Below are 21562 nucleotides of genomic sequence, written 5' to 3'. Positions count from 1 at the left end.
AAATACAGATAAGAACTTTTCCTCTCTGTAATGGGGATTAGTCCTCATGCAGACTGAAAATATTAAAAGTCAGCTAGGGAAACCCAAAGCCCTCTTCCAGGAAAATAGATTTGAAAGGGGAGGAGGCTAAATGAAAGAAGCATGACTAGTAATAATGGGTACTGTTACAAGGACTCTGCTAATCTTAGGGAGACCCTAGAGGCAGTCTGGCCTAAGGAAACCGGAAGTTATCTAGAAATACCTAGATCTGCAAGGATTGAACACAACCTGGACCTTGCTATAGCACCTAGAAAAGTCTTAAAGACTGGAATCTCTCCCAATCCTGGAGGGAAGGGGATGGACTCCTTCCTACCAAAACCCTCATACAGAAGATGAGAGGCTCAAAAGTCACCTCTGGCTCATCATGTTGAATTGCTCTTCACATCTTCACACTGGCCAAGCCTGGGTAACCCTGACTTGGAAGGTAGACTGAATTAATGTTCCTATTTATGTAAACCATCTGCTCTGTCCTTGACCAATCCCCAGAAATTCTCAATAAGATAATGGGGTACCCCAAATTGAGAATTCTTCAGTATTGTTGGGTTTATGCAAAAGAACAAGCCATCTGTGTAGTATTAGAGAACTTTTCTAGAGGAATGGCACCATGACCTCACACAGATGCCTAAATGCTGAGAGCAGGTAGATAGTGCTAGGCTATTTTGGTTTCTGTTGCTTTAAATTCTGTCACCATCCCAGAGAATTTTCTATTGCTCTGTCCTCCAAAGAATAGAGAGGACCCTTTACTGTTCCAGGTCATGATTATGTTATATGACAATCCTCCATCTATTTGATCTGGTCTTTTTTAGATGTTTATAATTTCTAACCCAAACTTGTCAATTGCCTGGACCAGCATTAAAAAATAAAGTATACTGAGAGTTCACCCCTTATGCAAGTAGAGTCTACAGTCCTTTTGCCAGGCTTTAGAAGTTTCAGAAGCTGGACTTTTACCCACGCTTTCCTTAATGACTTCTGAGATGGTTAAATTTCTAGGGAAAATGTGAAACAGGAGGTTGGCAGGAAAGTTGCAAGGGGATTAGGAGCAAGAAGACATGGGGCACAGCCTGGGATGGACACCTTTTTGGACTGATTTATACCCCATTATCCTAACTACCTCCAGAATTGGTAATGTTAGAAACATTGTGTCCTTGATCTACTAGACTCCTATGAAGAAGACAACACTGAAGGACAAGGGCCTAACCTGATCAGCCATGCAGAAACCCAGACTGGTTTCTGTGCTGGACATTTAGGAGAAAGCATGGTAGACACCTTGACTCTGACCATACCACTGATGAAGGGGACTGATAGCCTCTAAACTCTCCTCAGTGATATGTGGTTAACTTCGATCGTTATTATTGTCTTTTTCTTCTCTCTTCTTACTAGCTGTAAACTGGAAATGGCAATGAAAAGGGGTCCAGCATTTATCATGTTTGGTTGATGAGGGGTTTTAATATTTCTTGGCTTTTGTCACTGAAGAGTATATGTTTTCCTCAAAAAACTAAAATTTATCTGTCCTTTGACTGCGAAAAGGACAGCGATTCTGTGATTACTCAGTGATTCTGCTGATAATTTGGGGGAGGTCAGGAGCAACTTAGCCCAGTTGGAAAAAAAAAATGACTCCAGTACCGAGAGGAACAGAGGAAGCAGGACATGAATTGCTATGAGGTTTTCTTTAATTGATCACCCTGTCATCCCACTAGCCTAATAACAGTAGCCAGAGAACCATTTTTCTTGTTACATGCTATGCTGATTTTTGGCCCATGCATCATTAATCGATTTGTTGCCTCTGGGTCCTCTAGGATTGATAGTGTTAAATTGATGATTTTAAGACAGTGGCATAATATTCTAGATTAGCTGCACGCTGCTGCCTGTGTGGTAGAAGGTTCGATCTGATGGCTTTACCTAGTTATAAGAAAAGGGGGGAATATGAAGCAGTACAGTACAGCATATACTAACAGTACAAAGCAATCTAACCTGAATTATTTATAAAAATAAAAGTGCACTGTATTAAATTTTCACCTAAGTTATCTAATACACATAAGGTAAAAGTAACAAGATCTATAATTCAAAGTTTTGCAAAAGTCTGTAAATGCTCCGAGAGATAGATGAGTCTGATAGGAAAAGCTCAAAGTTATGAAAAAGTACAGGGTTGAGGGAGCTGTGCAGGCTGAACTGCATGTCCATTTTCTCCTGGCTTCAGTCTAGACTGTTTATTCAGAGACTACACATGAGGAGGGGCAAAGAATATGGTGAAGGTGAGATAGGAGGTGAGAGAAGAAGAAAATAATCAAATGAAATTAATTTTAAAAATCAATTGAAAATTGATTTTCTTCTGAACATCAGAGTTTATATAGGCATTCAGTGGGGGAAAATAAGAGCTAAAAGTTTTATTATTTTGCTATTCCAATTTAAATCTTTAAATCGTCTGCATTGATCTGGGAATAAAGTACAAATAAAGATGCACCATGTGGTATTTAATTGGCCCAAATGTGAGCCAACAACCAATTGGCACAAAGGCTAGCTCAATTACACCATCATAATTACTGTAGCCTCATATAAAACCATGTCTGCAGTGCAAAATTTCCAAATGAATGGTTTTAACTTAAAACCAACTTAACTCCTCTTTTTTTTTCCTTCATATTTTCACCTATACCTAGTGATGTTCAAGGCTCACTTGTGGCTCTGAACTTGGGGATTACTCTTTGGCAGGTCTCAGAGGACTATATAGTTTTGATTGAGCCTAGTTCTGTTATACTATCTTTCCCACCCTACTTTATTATTCTTTGTGTGTGTTTGTTTTCTTTTTTGGTTTGTATTTTGGGGGGCCATACCCGGCAGTGCTCAGGGATCACTCCTGGCTCTGCACTCAGGAATTGCGCCTGGCTCGGGGGACCTTATGGGATGCCGGGGATCGAACCCGCATCTGTCCTGTCCTAGGTCAGCTGCATCCAGAGCAAACTCCCTACTACTGTGCTACCACTCTGGCCCCCTACTTTATTATTCTTGGCTCTTTTTCTTTCCTCATGAATTTTAGAATAAGTTTGTCCCCACTGTAGTGTACCTGAGACCCACCCATTTCTGGGAGGGGTCTTAGGAACTGACTAGTAGGTGTAACCTTACCTGCAAGACCCTCCCATTTCTGGGAGGGGTCTTGGAAAAGATAGATAAGGCTGGAACCGAGGGAATTCGGCCCCTTTTGGCCGTTTCCTTTGGCCCTGAAGATGGCTAAAGTGAGTTAAGACGCAGGGCTAGCCTAGAATGGCTGAATGCTTGAAAGGTTATGAGTAGGCCACACACATGTGGTGAATAGGGCATGAATAAAGTTGTTGCTTCCTAACGCCTGCCTGTGAGTGAGTGATTTCGCGTTTCACCTGGGACTAAAACTCGCCGGTTCATGGGGTTGCTGAGCCACGTGGCCTGGGATGGCAAAAAGAAATCCATCGCCATCCACCGCCATCTAGCCCCATCGTTAATTATTTCATGCTACACCCACAATACACCCACATAAATATATGCCCCAAATGTTTCTTAGATTCTGAATGTAAGTTGCCTTTTGAAAAGCAGAAAGTGGGTACATGTATGATTTCTTATGACACCAAACCCCAGCAACACCAACATTGTGATGCCTGCAGCAATAACCCAACAACACTAACTCATGCTCACAGATCCTCAGGAGCCCCCAGGGTTGTATCTATGATACTCATTAAGTCATATGAGCCACAGTTTCAGAATTTCACTTGATTCACATGAGCTTTGCTATGGAACTATCTCTCTGTCATTGCAGGAAGTGTTTTTAATTACTGCAGAGAAATGACTTCTTCATTTCATCCCCATTCATTTTTCTAATTTTTCTTAGCTTTTTTGCAAATTGTGTTTGAGTTCTCAAACAGCTTTTGCTGAATTTATTCCTAAGTAATCAATTATTTTTAATGCTATAAATGTTCTTTAAATTTATTTTTTGTTATTGGCATTTGTAAACATACACAGAATACTATAGATATACTGGTAATCTTTCTGAATTCATTTCCCAATAAAATGTGTCTTGAGATCAAGGCTGGAGTGGTGGCGCAAGCAGTAGGGCATTTGCCTTGCACACTCTGACCTAGGACTAAGCGCAGTTCGATCTCCTGGCATCCCATATGGTCCCCCAAGCCAGGAGCGATTTCTGAGCGCATAGCCAGGAGTAACCCCTGAGCATCACTGGGCGTGGCCCAAAACCCCTCAAAAATGTTTTTTCTTGAGATTCAAATATATATTTCTTGTAAAGATTTTTATATACCCACTTTTTTGTTATGTTAGGGATTTCATATATGTATGGCATGTGCTACACCCCTGAGCTATAACCCAGCCACAAATATCCTACTTTTAATTCAATTAAAAATACTACTAAAATATTTTTATACTGTGCTTTGTCATTCAACTCAGAAAACTAATAACATTTCAAACCAATAATTTTTTACATCCTACCTAGAAAGTAGATACTTCTGAGTATTTTTTATATCCATCATGTAGTCATTTATCTACAAACTTTCATAAGCACTCATAGTGTATCAGACTTAATCTGATCCCAACCCAAGAAACAGTGACTAGTAAGACAAGGGTCTGCTTCATTACCTAATTTACAAGGAAAAAAAATTAAATGTAATAGTTCCTGTGAAAGGGAGATAGGGCCCTATGTAAATTCATACCAGGCCCTAATATAATCAATTTGTGAAAAGAGGCCATTAGGTGGCTGAGTATGGTTCTTGCCCTGCATGATGCCAATCTGGGTTTGAGCTCTACCTCTCATCTGTTCCCCAAAAATTGTTCAGAAGGATGCCTGAACACAGAGCCTGAATAAGCCCTGAGAACAATCAGGTATGACCCCAAAACAAAACAAAACAAAGAGGTGAACTAGGATAGAAGTCAGGACAGAAAAGCAAGAAGATAATTCAGTTGAAACGTGGATGAGAAATAGAAGATTCCCCAGGTAACAGGAATTCAAAACTGTTTGGGGCCAAGGAAATAACTTTACAAGGTCTATGTCTACCAGGTCATAGTAAGGTCATGATCATAAAACAACATTCTATTTCAAATAAATAGTTCTGGTATTTACCTGGAGGTACTAATTGAATATATGCTGTATCCCTAAGAGATGAACGTCTAGCTGTACAGATAAATGGATATTTATAAAATTTTTCTTCCATTTTTAAAATGTTAAGTTCTACAATGTTTGTGTAAATTTGGTTTGAATGATTCTTCACTCTGTTCAAAACAAAGAAGATACAGTTCAAATTATATCCACTACACATAAGACACATATATACCAGGGTAAAATGGCAATAATCGCATACTTAGTAATATTGATCTGAAAATTTATAGCTCTAATACCATTGTCTGTGAAGATTCAGTAATAAAGAAATTAAATTAATACAGATATTTGTTTTCTGGCATTCCTGAGATATAAAAGAAGAATATAGGAAATAAGAGAAGGGTCAGAGAGATAAATAGAGCATTTTCCTTGGCATGCTGCCAACCCCAAATTGATCCCCAACATTTCATATGCTCCCTCAAGCACTGACAGGAGTGACTGCTGAGTGCAGAGCCAGAAGTAACCTCTGAGTAGCACCAGGTATGGTCCAAAAATAAAAGACAAGAAATAAGAGAGATGGAGACAAATAACAAAGATGTTACTGGTAATTTTTTCATTTATCTCTGGAGAAGTCAAAGGAACCATCAATACTGGAGCAGTGAATTATGAAATTCTTGGAAACTTTTAGTGAAATTTTTTTCAAAGTCATTTTTGTATTAAGTGAAAACAAACTACTTCTTTGAAATGCTGAAACATATATAACTGAATATAGAAGTAAGCCTTGCAAGTGGTCTGAAATTTAAACTAAAATGACATTTATTTTTACCTTAAACATTCAATATTTTAGAAGCTGGAGAGATAGCACAGAGGTAGGGCTTTTGCCTTGCACACAGCCGAACCAGGACAGACCCAGTCTGATCCCTGGCATCCCATATGGTCCCCTGAGCATGCCAGGAATGGCTTCTGAGTGCAGAGCCAGGAGTAACCCCTGAGTGCTGCTAGATGTGGGGTCCACCAAACCCCCCTAATTCAAGATTTTATAAATCTCAACCACAATATGAGCTGAGCCTAGGGCTAAGGGAACATCAACTGTCAACTAACTATTGCTATTAAAATCAAACCATTGGGCCCAAAGAGGTGGCGCTAGAGGTAAGGTGTCTGCCTTGCAAGCGCTAGCATAGGACGGAACTCAGTTCGATCCCTCAGCGTCTCATATGATCCCCCCAAGCCAGGAGTGATTTCTAAGCGCATAGCCAGAAGTAACCCCTGAGCGTCAAATGGGTGTGGCCCAAAAACCAAAAAATAAAATAAAAATAAATAAAATAAAATTATTGATGTTATATATGGTATGATATAAAATTTAACATTAAAAATTCTGTCGTAAAATCAGCTGCCAGCATACTTACGATCTAAAATTAGTGTTCAGTAATTCACTGTCAATTACAAGTGACCCATTCCACCTCCAGTAGACCTGGTCAGTCCTTCGGCCAGTGGCATTGCAGAAAAGTTGTAGCTGGGATCCTTCGAAAAGCATTAATAATCATGACATCATTTGATTGTATCTGCTCTGTCTACATAAATGAATCTTAAAATAGCTTTAGTTTTAGAAAAGTATAAAAAACATTTCCTTAAATTCACAATCCAGACATAGTCACTATTAATATCTTTAGGTATTTCATTCTATATCTTCTATGTGCATATATATTTTTTTTGTTTGTGTTTCTTTTGGGGTCATTCCTGGTGATGCTAAAAAGACTATGTGGTACCAATAGTTTAATCTGGACCTCCCATATGCAAAGCATGTTTAGTTCTTTGGATGATGTTCACATCCCCACATTTCTCGTGTTTTAAAGGGGCTGTTATAACCTATTTGTTTCCATATTGAATAGTGGAAACTTCGATTTACTCACAATAATCTCCCCCCAAATTCCCAAACCACATCTATTCAGTATTTCATTATACAAATTGACTTATTATTTTTCTAAATACAACTTTTAAGTACTTTTTGTTATAATGCTTGAATTACAGTTTAACCCTGTGAAGCCTTTTAAAATGTTCTACTTTAAGGATTGGAGTGATAATACATGGGTATTTGCCTTGAACACATCAGATGGGGTTCAATTCCTAGCATTCTGTATAGTTCCTTGAATGCATCAGAAGTGATCCCTGAGTGCAAAGTCATGAGTAATCCCTAAATAACACCAGGTCTAACACCAAAACAAATAAAAAACATACAAAAGCTCTATTTCAGGACAATAAGTCTGATTTTTTACCTTATAAATTCCATATATACATACCTACATACAAATATCATGTTTTTATGAATTATATAAAATTTACTGGTGCAAAAACATCTGTCTTTACACATTTTCCAACTAGTTATTGACTAATAAACCCAATATATTAATATTTGGATAGCTGACTAATTAACAAAGAATCATTTTAATGATTTATCAGTTGCTTTGAGTAATTCCTAAGTATACAATTAAATGGCCTGAAGACAATACTAGAATAAGGATGCCTTACTTTTCATTTATGAATTAGCAGGCACTTCTAAAGAATGTTAAGAGATATTGATTATATGGGGATCTTTGTCTGGTTCTTAACCATGCCTATACAAACAGTGATATTTGATCATTAATAATATTGGCGATTATTGGTTTAAAACTGTTTATTAATCAAATATCCCTCAATTTTATTTTCTAAGTTAGTTCATGAGTAGTTTGAAGTGAATACTCTCAAATGCCTTTGGTCATTGTTCAAGATAATCAAGAGATGGGGCTGGAGAGGTGGCGCTAGAGGTAAGGTGTCTGCCTTGAAAGCGCTAGCCAAGGAAGGACTGATATATTAAATTATAGATGATATATTTCTTTCTTATGTCTTTATTTATACAATTTGATTACAAACATGACTGTAGTTGGGTTTTAGTCATATAAAGAACACCCCCCCCTTCACCAGTGCAACTTTCCCATCACCAATGCCCCAAATCTCCCATCTCCCTACCCTAACCCCACCCCACCAGTATTTTAGACAGGCTTTCTATTTCCCTCATTCATTCACATTGTTATGTTAGTTGTCAGTGTAGTTATTTCTCTAACTGCACTCAACACTCTGTGGTGAGCTTCCTATCATGAGCTGGATCTTCCAGCTCTCATCTCTATTGTCTCTGAGAATTATTACAAAATTGTCTTTTATTTTTCTTAAAACCCACAGATGAGTGATAGTATTCTGTGTCTATCTCTCTCCCTCTGACTTATTTCACTCATAAAACTAATCTTGGGTTTGGAGATCAATACAACCTACATTTCAGGGCTCTGGATTTTATAGCTTCATTATAAATAGGGGTTATGAGCAATAAGACAAATGGTGGATTTGGGAGAAGCAAAAATAAAATAGTAAAGACTGCAATAATTTATCTTTCCAAAGGTTCATAATCAATCAACAGATACACAATGTAATTGTGGTATTAAAAGTTAAAAAAAAAAAGTTAAATAAAGATAGGGCTGTAGATAGAGTACAGTGGAAAAGGCACTTGCCATGCAAAAAGCCAACATTGTTTTACCTCTCGCACCACATGTGGTCTCTCCAGGCATAACCAGGACTGATCCCTGGGTACAGAGACAGGCATAAGCACTGAGAATTACTGGATATGGTCCAAATATTAATTTAAAAAAGGAAATAAAATTTCAAGAAGGGAAAATATTGAGTGTTATATCCTTTTAAGCCAATGGAGAGTAAGACTAATAATTTTTAAAGATTTGAAAACACTGCATTAAAATTTATTGACCCACATTTGATTTTGAATTCCTACATCTCTACGCCTAAGAATGTCTTTATGTTACCATACATTATGAAAAACAACTTTGCAAAGTATAGAATTCATAGGCCACAAACATTTACATCTATTTTCTAATCTTTATGCAGTTAATATTACTGAAGAAATGGTCTTTTTTAGTATTACTTTTAATACTCTAATACACAAAAAAAGTTCTAAGTTTTATTCATATGGCTACCAGGCCCTTGAAATTAAGTTAATGCAATTAATTTTTAGTTGAACTAAATTGATTACTTAATTTATATTTATATGCTCATGTAGCTAGTGGCTACTATTTGTGTATCTCTGAATACTTCTGAGATTTTTCTTTATTATTTACTAAAATTAAATTTTTTCACTTGCTGCCTTTATGTACATTTTTCTAAAATGACCTATCTCAAAGCTCATGTATGATCATAAGAAAGTCATCATATACAAAGTAAAAAAGGTGTATTAACCTCAATCCAGACTGCTGTTTTTCATGGGCAATAAATTGTTCTTAAATGTATAAGAAAAATCAGGTGAGAATCAAGTATGGCTGGATTTTGCTCTCAGTTGTAAGAAATCTAAAGAAACATTTTAAGACATAAATTCTGGGAAGGGAGCGTTAGCACAGTGAGAGGTGGGTGTTTGCCTTGCACATATCCTACCAAGGATTGACCTTGGTTCTATGCCTGGCATTCCATATCACCATATCACCAGGAGTGATTTCTGAGCACAGAGCCAGGAGAAACCCCTGAGTGACACCAGGTTTGGTCCCAAAAAACACCAAAAATTTAATTTAATTTAATTTAATTTTAAAAAAGACAAATTCTGTTTCTTTTCTCTAAATGTAGATATATTTATTAAGCAGCTTAGGTTGTGTGTTACAATATATCTTAATCTTGTGTTCATAATAATAATGTTACATATCCTAATTAGGGCCTACTTACCCAATTCCACTTCCATGGTCTCATTGGCCGGACTCTCAATTTTTAACTCGTGGATTATTTTCGCTGAAATAAAATATTCACAGTGTTTCTTAGTCTCTTTCTAATCAGTATTTTAGGCACTAACAACACTAGGAAAGATACACCAAAATATACCACTATCTATAGCATCTGTTCAGATATTTATTCAAATGTCTAAGTACATATGGCAGAAAAGATAAGGCAAGAAATCAGAGACTAAGCAGAAAAGATAAAGCAAGAATCAGTGACTAACACAGAAGCTAATAAAATAACAATAAAACCAGGAGTACATGCTGAAAAACCTGGTGCTTTCGGTAAATTTGTTGCCACAAAAACAGACTCTCATAGAAGCTGTTTAGAAATGTTCCCATTTTTTCAATTTCATGAAAGAGCCTGGCCAGGATTGGTAGTAGTTCCTCTTGAAAAGTTTGAAAGAATTCATTAGTGAATCCATCTGATCCTGGGCTTTTCTTTTTGGGGAGACATTTGATTACCATTTTAATTTCCTCAATAGTGATGGAGGTGTTTAGATAGGCTACATCCTCCTTCTTCAACCGTGGAAGATTATAAGACTTCAAAAATTTAACCATTTCTTCCCATGTTTTGTGGCATAAAGTTTCTTGAAGTGATATCTGATTACCCTTTGAATCTGCAATATCTGTAGTGATCTCCCCCTTTTCATTTCTAATATGGAATATCAAGTTTCTCTCTCTCTCTTTCTTCATGAGTTTTACCAATGGTCTATTATCTTGTTTATTTTTTTTTAAAGAACCAACTTCTACTTTCATTGATCTTTCAGATTGTTTTTTGGGTTTCCACTTCGTTGATTTCTGTTCTCAGCTTTGTTATTTCTTTCTGTCTCTCTATTTTTGGTTCCTTTTGTTGAAGCCAATATCGCCTTGATATAAAAAGCAGAGATACATCCAAAAAAGAAAATTACAGAGTAATATCCTTGATGAATACAGATGTATTCATAATCAATAAAGTTCTGGCAAAGAGAATCCAATGCCTTATCAAGAAGATCATTCACTATGATCAAGTAGGTTTCATCCCAGGAATGCAAGGATTGTTTAACATTTGCAAATCCATCAACATAGTACACAATATAAAAAAGAAGAAAAATCAAAATCACATGATCATATCAATAGACACAGAGAAAGCATTTGATAAGGTTCAACAACCATTCTTGAAAAAAAAACTCTCAGCAAGATGGAAATGAAAGGAACTTTTCTCAATCTAGTCAAGGCCATTTATCACAAACCAATGTCAAATATTATCTTCAATGGAGAGAAACTGAAAGCCTTCCCTCAAAACTCTGGTACAAGAAAAGATTGCCCCCTCTCACCAATCCTATTTAACATAGTACTGGAAGTACTTGCTATAGCGATTAGAAAGAAAAAGATATCAAGGGAATCCAGATAGGAAAGGAAGAAGTCAAGCTCTCACTGTTCACAGATGACATGATAGTATACTTAGAAAACCCTAAAGATTCTATCAAAAAACTTTTAGAAATAATAGATGCATATAGCAACATAGCAGGCTATAAAATTAACACACAGAAATCAATGGCTTTTTCATATACCAATAATGATAGGGAAGAAATGGTTATTAAGAAAACACCCCCGTCACATTAGTCTCACATAAATTCAAATACCTTGGAGTCTACTTGACTAAAGATGTGAAGAACCTATACAAAGAAAATTATAAAACTCTGCTACAAGAAATAAGAGAAGACACACGGAAATGAAAATCCGTACCCTGCTCTTGGATTGGCAGGATTAATATATCATTAAAATGACGATACTCCCCAAAGAATTGTACAGATTTAATGCAATTCCTCTAAAGATACCCATGACATTTTTCAAAGAAGTGGATCAAACACTTCTGAAATTCATTTGGAACAATAAACACCGACAAATAGCTAAATCAATACTTGGGAAAAGAAATATGGGAGGTATTACTTACCCCAACTTTAAACTGTATTACAAAGCAACATGGTATTGGAATAAAGAAAGACCCTCAGATCAGTGGAACAGGCTTGAGTATTCAAGAATGTTCCCTAGATATACTGTCACCTAATTTTTAATAAAGGTGCAAGAAATCCTAAATGAATAGGGAAGGCCTCTTCAATAAGTGGTGCTGGCACAACTGGCTAGCCACTTGTAAAAAAGCGAACTTAGACCACCAGTTAACATCATGTACAAAGGTAAAATCCAAATGGATTAGAGACCTAGATATCAGACCTGAAACCATAAAGTATATAAAACAACATGTAGGTCAAATACATGACAATGATACTAAAGGTATCTTTAAAGAGGAAACACTACTCTCCAAACAAGTGAAAGCAGAAATAAATAGATGGGACTATATTAAGCTGAGAAGCTTCTGCACCTCAAAGGAAATAGTGTCCAGAATAAAGAGCCACCCACTGAGTGGGAGAAACTATTCACCCAATACCCATCAGATAAGGGGTTAATATCCAAAATATACAAGGCACTGACAGACTCTAGAAACAGCCTAGATGCCCCTCAATAGATGAATGGTTAAAGAAACTATAGTACATATACATAATGGAATATTATGCAGTCATCAGAAGAGATGAAGTCATGAAATTTTCCTATACATGGATGTATATGGAATCTATTATGCTGAGTGAAATAAGTCAGAGGGAGAGAGATAAACACAGAATGGTCTCACTCATCTATGGGTTTTGAGAAAAATTAAAAATATTTGTGTAATGATTCTCAGACAAAATAGATGAGGACTGGAGGGTCCAGCTCCTGACATGAAGCTCACCACAGGGATCATTTAGTGCTGTCACAGAAATAATTACACTGAGAACTATCACAACAAAATGTGACTGACTGAGGGAAGTAGAAAGCCTGTCTAGAGTACAGGCCGGTGTGGGGTGGGGAGGAAGGACACTTGGGATATTGGTCGTGGGAATTTCACACTGGTGAAGGATTTTACATATATATATGTTAAAAAAAATAAAAGAAAAGATAAGGCCTTCCAATTCTTACCATAGGCTGTGTTCTTTACACTGACTGCATAGAAAGAGGAGGTACAGTAAATGCACCCCATCCATATACACCTCAACCCAGGCCCTTTGTCTGGTCTGTATTGTGAATTGGGGGACAAAAAAAAATAAAAAAAAAACAGACTCTCAAATCACCAGAAGCCAAGTCTCCAAACAAATTTCCTTTCAAAGCAAATCAGAAAAAGTCAAGAATCTTGAAAACTGCCTAGGTGGAACATTATTAGCCAACCAATAATAGAACTGTCTGTATTTAGCCACTTGAGTAGTGACCTAAGACTGTAAACAATCCACAAAATAAAAAAAATGATAAAAGCTTCAGAAATTAAATCTGGCTTTTCTTCACCAGGTTTCAAGGACTGATTTGAGACCAACTTTGAGGAACAACCATGTCAATTATTCCACTCAGAGTAAGAAATCATCTCTCTTGTATCAAGGTAGGAAATCATTACTTATGCTCCCTAATATAAACATAGAGTGGTGCTACGAGGGAAACTGAAGAAGATTGGGGAGTGAAAACAGATGACAAAGATTTATGGGCATGGAGCCTGAGTCACTGATTATAACAGCTATAGTTAGATGGATTAGTGCAGATCACTAGTTCCTCAAAGCCACATCCGTTTTGACTGCAACTTAGTTGGTATAAACATGTCTTTTTTCTTCAAAAATCAGTGTTGACTGAAACTTAGCTTTCATAAGAATGTTTGCTTGCTTGATGATTAGAATATATAAAAGCAGTGTGAACCAGGGCCAAGAGTTGCCAGACTACCTGAACTTTTGGTCAGGAATGTAGTGGTATGAATAAACGTTCTCTTCCACCTACCTTGGATGCAATCTCAATTCTTTAACTTTCCCTAACAATGCCTGATATATAAACATGCAAATATTTTACAATACACTAACAGAAATCAAAATATGACCTCACCCCAATGAAGTATATTGCTTTTAAAAATGGGGCAAGAAAAGGATAAGGCACACATCTAAAATATAGCTGACCTATATTTTTAAATGCTATAGTTTTCTCTAAATAAACAATTTTTGAAAATGTATTTAATTAATATTAATGCTATTAATATAATAAAATTATTAATTTAACTCTGTAGAATGATCATAATATAACTATGATTTCCATATTGATGCTCATTGTTTCAACATAACTATAACTAGTATAACTGTTATCTCTAAATTTTCAAAATCTTGGTCAAAAGAGCTCTTTATTACTGAATGCTCATAAAATATTTACAGAAAGATTGACTATCTGACTTGTTTCCTGAATGTTGGTTTCATAGACAAACAACAATGTTAACAGCTTAGTACTAAAACATTTGCCAAATATAATACTTATACCAAAGGACTCTTCTATCCACATAATATGCAAAGCACATGCCAATGTGAAAAAATAAAGTATATTTTTGTATATAGATCGAGGAAGTTATTTGCTGGTTTTTAATAATTCCTTTCTTTATCTAGGTAAGTGCCAGGTAAGTGGTAGAAGAGCATTTTATTTTATTTCATTATAAAATAACTTTTAATTTGAAAATAATTGACATTGACATAATTGTCAATTGACAGCCTTAAGGAAATGAACACGAACAATCTTATACCTATTTAGTTATTGTTCATTGACTTGGCACCAACCACATGACCATAAACCCAGAATACCTGATCTCTAAGTCTCCCCATCAAAATTGGGAGGTTGTCTCTTCTTACATAAAAGGAAATAGTTTAGAGAGATTAAGAAACGGAGCTAATAGAAATATAAGGAGATAGATTCTGGGAGTATAACATAATACAGAGCTCAGTTGCAACCATCCCAGAATGTCAAAACAGGTCACTGCAAGTCTTGTAGACATCCCAAATGCAGACACTCAGAATTTTTTTCCTGCAGCTACTAAAGGCAACTCTGGGCTATCTGAAAGGGCCACCTTTGGCCATTGCTAGAGGACAAGTCTAGCTCAGCCTGGAAAAACATAACTCACATTCTCTGTTTAATTTGATTGAAGTAGAAATGAAACACACTTACATAGAATTTAATAACTAAAAGCAAGCAAAAACCATTTATTTTGGCTTCAGCAAGCATCAAGCTGATTTAGTTCTTCCACATGAAATGAAATATCATTTTTTAAAGCAGAATCATGGCATCTTGGCTTTTCTGGTTTGAAACACCTAGAGTAGGGAACAATTACTCACGTGTAGTAGTAAATCGTATAGCCCGAGTGAAAAAATATTGCTGCCCCAAGTGCTTATATGATCCACGACAAGTATAGATCCCACTATGTGCAGGAGTCACATTGTTTATGATAAGTCTATTTACAATTCCATCAAAGTCTCCAGTGCCCAAAAGCAAAGGTTTGCACTCCTAGATAAAGAAAGGAATTATTAAAAACCAGTGAATAACTTCCTCGATCTATCTACAAAACTATACTTCATTTTTTTCACATTGGCATGTGATATACACATTATGTGGATAGAAGAGTACTTTAATATAAGTTTTATATTATATTTGTTAAATGTACTAATGTACTAAGTACTTAGTACTAAATGTACTAAGATGTTAACATTTATGTGTATGAAACCAACATTCAAGAAACAAGTAAAACAAGGTTATTTAGTTGGAAAAATATGTCTGAGGTGAGACCAGTGATACTATTGGTTTTTAGTAAAACTACTTATTTTCTTCATGGATACTATTTATTATGCATTACTTAGTCTCTATAACATTGGTGAGCCAGAGCAATAGTACAGCTGATAGGGCACCTGACTTGCACATGGCTGATCTAATTTTGATATCCAGCATCCCATATTGTTCCCCGCGCTCACCAAGAAGGATTCCCGAGTACAGAGTCAAGAAGTAGCCCCTGAGCACCACCATGTATAGCCCAAAAAAGACAAACAAATGTTTATTGGTAAGTATAAATAAACTTGTCAATCAAAATTACGAAAACATGAAATGCTCTATGGAGCACTAACCAAACTACTTTTTACATCATTATCTAAAGACAACTTAAAATTTTTAGTAAAACACACTTTATAATGCATGGTTATCTCTCAGAAAACTTAAACTTATAACCAGACATCTCTTGAATTATATTTTTACTGCATTTTTACTTGTAAAAGAACTATCTTTGGGCTACATCTGCCAGAGCTCAGGCGTCACTCCTGACTCTGTGCTCAAGGATAATCCTGACAGTGCTCAGGAAACATACACAGTACTAGAGATGGAACCAGGGTCAACTATGTACAAGGCAACCTCCTTATACTTGTGCTATTTTTCTCGCCCCTGTACTTTCCTTAGTGTATCTTCTTAAAGTAAATAAAAATAACAAAAAAAGGAAAAAGAAATATTTTAGTTAAGGTGCGGGTTAAATTCATGCAGCCATAGTTTATGTTTCTAATTTCATCAAAACTTCCATACTCAAAAGCAAGTAACATGCTATCTGAAAAAGAACTTTGCAAATTAATACCATTTTTTTTTGTAAGAGAAAACCATCTTACTTTCTAGAAAAGTGGAATGAAACATTTGAAATAAATGTACCTTAAACCACTGCATCGGGTGGGAATTATAATGTTCCTCTTTTACAAAGCTTACAAGAGGACATACAAGGGGTCCAGCCACTGCCTCAGGCATTCTCTGATCAAATAAAGCTTCTGTGTTGTAGCACAGATTAGACTCATTCTTCACAAACATTGCATTTAACTTAAATTTGATACAGTCCGTTGAATTTCTAAATTAAATAAAAATAGGTGAATTAAGAACTGCAAATTTTCGTGACATCCTTAATTAGTAGGCACCTAGGACATGAGCACATCAACTCCTTTCTTACCTTACTACACAATAGTAATATCCTGAGTCCTCCACCATAGCAGGGACAAACCAAAGTTTATCTCCGTATTGATGAATCCTGGATTCTCTTTGCATAGATATAGGAGTCATGCTGTCATTTTCATACCAAATTATAGTAGCATTATTTACTTTGGTAGGAGGACAAGAACGAACATCAATTTCATTGGCATATGAAGTCAAAATAATGTTATCTTCTTTATTCTCACATTTATCTTTAAAAGGGAAAAAAGAGAAATTTCTATTAATACAATCAATATTTCATAATTAAATACCTACATATAGATGCATTATTAAATAAATCAACTCTCATATGTGAGCATTTTAACCACTTTATTGAGAGCTTTACAATGGGAGATTTATATTCTGCCCGGTGGTGCTACTTAAAACCTCTCTGACTTTCAACAAGCTATCTAACCTTTATAATGTCTTGTTTATTCATCTAAATATTGTGAATGGTATAGAAGTGGATATTCCTACTTTACCATAAAATGGAGTTTGCCCTCCTTACTATGTTTATCCTCCCACTTGAGCAATTTTACAAAATGGACAAAGTATATGAAATAACAATGTTTTGAGAAAATGAATAACAAGGAACAAAGTAAATAGAAAAGCAAAGAAGGTAAACCTTACAGTTTTCTCAAACTACTGCCTCAGGAAATTCTATGATGCAATAATACAGGAATAAAAACATCAGCAAAAACTACAAGGCAGAGTCCCAAAGAAGTATTGAAGGGGAGTATAACTAGTAAGGAAGGAATCAAATCTGACCCAGTATGATAGTATGACACAGATGATAGAATCAATCAACAGGAAAACCAAAATACTATGTTCCATCTGTTCAAGGTGTTAGGTCAAATATGCCAGGGGGAGACATAAAAGACTTTTTAGAAAAATAAAGAGGTTGGAGGAGGGGTCCAATGGCAACAAAGGGAGCATGGTGCATTGTTCTGAGAAACCAATGATCAGAATATGATCCACCAGTTGTAGAAAAAAAGAAAAGCACAAAACTCCATGGAGAGTACTAGAGACATTTTTCACAGTAACAATAGCAACTAAGTAAATTATAGTCATATAATTTTTGGACGGGGGAGTGGTAGAGCTGAAGCGCTGTGGGTGCCCAACAGGGCTGGAGCAGAAAACGATAGTGTATAGTAGGAGGTATATCCTAGGTCCCAATTATTCCCAAGCTTTCAGTGCCCCAACAGCACAAAGCCTAGACAGGAAGCCAGTTAAGTGCCTAATAGAAACCTGGAAAGGAATAGCAAAAAGCTTAGGAACTTGTAATCACTGTGGCCTGAGGCATTCTGGCAAGTACCTCAGGATAAGGCTTCCAGACAATGACAAAAAATAGTACACAGTCCCACCCCTGGAAGTATCATAGGGGTGACACACACCCCTTAATCAGAGGATAAAAGCTGAGCCATGGATCTCTGAACTCTGGAAACCCAAAATTCAGAACCTGAGGAATGATGCAAAAGGACCAGAGTGAGGAAATGGGAAATAAAAAGTCAGAAGTGAGTCAGAAGGAGAGGGACAGATACAGAATTCTCTCTTCTGTATGTGGGATACTAAGTAACAAAGTAAGTAGGAGAGCTTAGTTGAGGCGTAAGGAGACTGGGGTGGTCTGTGGGACATGTTTGGAGAGTTGCAAGCACTTTGGTGGTAGATATGTTGTTGGAATAATACATGCATGATGCTCTGATTAACAGTATTATAAATCACTGTGCCTCAATCAAAAGTAGAAAAAACAAAAATTTCTAGAGATGAAAAGCCTAATGCTGCAACATTAAAAGTTACCTTGTAGTAAGGACAAAGAATATTTCCAGCACAGTCACAAATCTGGCCAAACACCAAAGACTTACATATGAGTGGTCGATGCGCCTGCTAACCTACTTGACCAGATCCACTTGAACGCATTTGCACAACTGCATAGAATTCAACCTTACTCAGAATTCAGGACAAAGGAGCACAGTGCAGTGGCCTTTGGCCTCCTGGAAGAGAAGCTCTAGTGAACCAAGCCAGGCACAGTAAAGAAGTATAGAAACTCACCTTCCTAATGAATATTTCCAACACTTGAGAAGGCCCCAAAGCACACAAAAGTTTTGAATGCTTCCTGATAAAAAAAACTCAAAGTGACTAGGCCTAGAGACATCACTGAACCAAGAAAACAATAAATGAAAGAGAAATTTTCAATGGGAAGTCAAAGAACTGAAGAGTATAATAGGAGAAATAAAAAAACAAGGAGGAGGAGGAGGGAGAAGAAGAAGTAGAAGAAGAAGAAGAAGAAGAAGAAGAAGAAGAAGAAGAAGAAGAAGAAGAAGAAGAAGAAGAAGAAGAAGAAGAAGAAGAATGTATTAAAAACATGAGGAGCTTTCTCTCACTCTCTCTTCTCTTTCACTTATATGGGTTCAGAAACTGCTCAGTCAACACCACTATTTAGCTATCAAAGAACGTTACAGCCCACCTCAAGGACCTCACCACAAAGAGTGATGAGTTTAGTTAGAGAAATAACTACATTCAAAACTATCCTAACAATGAGAATACATGAGGAAAATAGAAAGCCTTTTAGAGTACAGGTGTGGTTATGGAGGGGAGGAGGAATATTTGGGACATTGGTGATGGGAATATTACACTGGTGATGGGGGGGTGTCATCTTATATGACTGAAACCCAACAAAAACAATCATGTTGGTGTTTAAATAAAAAATATTTAAAAAATAAATAAAAATAAAAATTTTTTAAAAAGAAATAAAAAGATTCAGAAATAAAAAAAGAAACTGCTCAGTCAACACCACAATTTAGCTATCAAAGAACTATTCTGTCATTCAATCTAAATTTAATACACAAAGTCTGAACATTAATCTTAGCCCAAACCATCTGTGGCAATCACAACTTGCAACTTCTCAACCTCAAACCTGCAGTCACCTTTAACCCCTGCCTTTCCCTAAAGTCTGCAGTCAACAGAAAATCTCATTAGCTCTAGCTTCCAAATATATCAAGTCTGGCTGATTGTCACTTTGCCTTGGCATCCTGGAACAGGCTACCAGTGACTTGCGTAGATTATTTCACCAATGTCCCACTCAGCCTCTGTTTCTGCCTTTATTTATTTCGCTGTAACTTGTTCATGATACAAGAACCAGAGTCTGTTAATAGGCAAAGAGGATCACCTCTTTGGCTCTGAACAAAGAACCAGTCAATCTTCCCACTCTGCATAGAAAAGGAGCCAATTCCTTAGAAAGAGCAAGATGGAACAATGGAAAATTCCTGCCCCACTCCCCCATTTCCTAACTGACCTCACCCCACCACATAGGGAGTTCAGCACACTGCTATTTCAGTTCCTGAAACATGCTCCCAATCTTGGCCTCTGAGGTTGACACATACTGCATGAAAAGTTTTTCCACCCTCAAGCAGAAATCTGTATGCATCACTTTTCTCCTCCTCCGGGTTTGACTAAAAAGTTAACTGCTCAGTGAGTCCTTTTCTGGCCACTATCAAAATATTTAACAACAGCCCACACTGCCAGTCTGGAAGTGTCACACCCGCCTTTACCCCTTTGTTTTCTCTATTCTTATTACCATATGACAAGATACATATTTACTCATGCAATGGATTTTCTTTTTTCCATGTAGGCATGCAATTCCGTCTGGACTATCTACTGCTGAACCTCCAAACTTAGTGTCTGACATAGGGCAAATCAAGGAATTTGTAGTGGGGGGAGAAAACATAGAAATATGGAAAACAAAGAATTGCTGTCTTTTCATGTTTTAAGTTATGGATCTAGAAAGTCTATATTTATTACCTCCTTCAACTCAAAGCAGAATTTGCTGCACTGTGTTTCTTAGTCAGTAGTTGGATGGGAAAGGGGTCCTAAACAAGACTTGAAAGGTACAGAGTTTACCAGTAATTCAAAACTGGCTACGATAAGAGCAATAAGAGCTGGAGAGACAGGAGTCAGGCATTTGCCTTGTAAGCAGCTGACCGAGGTTTGATGCTATATGGACCTCCAAGCATCATCAGGAGTAAATCCTTAGTGTGGATACAGGAGTAATAACTGCACAATTGAGTGTCATCCAAAAACAAATAAACAAAAGAACAGGCTACAATGATTTGGGACCCTTTACCTCATTCTTTCTGTACCAGTCTTTAAATGAGAGCTTAAGGAGTGACAATGCTGATACTAAACTGTGTACTATGATGTGGTAGACAGATAAAACCATTTTTAAGAAGCTAAAATCAAAACAAAATGTTGATATTGGGTTGGTTCTTGTGATTGGCTAGATTTTTCCTTTCTGAGGAATTTTCTATCTGGATCCTTGAATTCAATAAAAATAGGGAGGAACAACCCATAGTTAATGACAATAAAAATCAAGAGACCCCAACTACAACAAGCTATCCACAAAAGGGACCTATTACACTAGCAGTCCAGGGGGTTAAGGGTGGCAGTATGGATGCATGCTGGGAACAGTGGCAGAGGGAGATCAAGACGGGTGGGGGGATTTGCCCTAATTCACTGTCACTATGTACCTTAAATATAACTGCGAAAGACTTGTAATAAAAAATAAAGCAAATTTTAAAAATTAAAAAACATGGGGAGAATAATGAATGTTAAGAAAGGTACCTCATCTATTCTAAACCAATTTCTTAGCAGAAGTAGCAAGAAAAAGCTTAACTTACCTGCCTCCAGAGAAAAAATCAGTAGGGTTGTGAAACAAACAAGTCCGAGTAAAACTTTCATATTCTCCTGGAGAAACAAAAAGAGGAAAGGGAAACAAAATAAATATGCTTTTTTTATCCAGAAAGTCAAAAAGCCA

General features: G+C 36.5%; 1 protein-coding gene and 1 non-coding gene across 2 annotated transcripts in view; one reads left to right on the top strand and one right to left on the bottom strand.

Moving 5' to 3' along the window:
• IL1R1 (interleukin 1 receptor type 1) overlaps nucleotides 1-21562 on the bottom strand; it is a 49996-nt gene that overhangs the window by 10196 nt on the left and 18238 nt on the right. The window contains exons 2-8 of the mRNA XM_049784625.1: nucleotides 21426-21492; nucleotides 16733-16964; nucleotides 16444-16633; nucleotides 15099-15267; nucleotides 9854-9916; nucleotides 6514-6628; nucleotides 5132-5280 (exon numbers count right to left, since the gene is read on the bottom strand). Of these exons, the coding sequence (XP_049640582.1) occupies nucleotides 5132-5280; nucleotides 6514-6628; nucleotides 9854-9916; nucleotides 15099-15267; nucleotides 16444-16633; nucleotides 16733-16964; nucleotides 21426-21486 (979 nt within the window). The 5' untranslated portion in view covers nucleotides 21487-21492. The remainder of the gene's footprint in view (nucleotides 1-5131; nucleotides 5281-6513; nucleotides 6629-9853; nucleotides 9917-15098; nucleotides 15268-16443; nucleotides 16634-16732; nucleotides 16965-21425; nucleotides 21493-21562) is intronic.
• On the top strand, nucleotides 12878-13014 carry LOC126024850 (small nucleolar RNA SNORA51). The gene has a single exon (XR_007500949.1). It is a non-coding gene; the product is annotated as a small nucleolar RNA SNORA51 (small nucleolar RNA).

Source organism: Suncus etruscus, chromosome 12 (genome assembly GCF_024139225.1).
Source record: "Suncus etruscus isolate mSunEtr1 chromosome 12, mSunEtr1.pri.cur, whole genome shotgun sequence".
Lineage (NCBI taxonomy): Eukaryota > Metazoa > Chordata > Mammalia > Eulipotyphla > Soricidae > Suncus > Suncus etruscus.
This window is presented reverse-complemented; position numbering and strand designations above follow the sequence as displayed.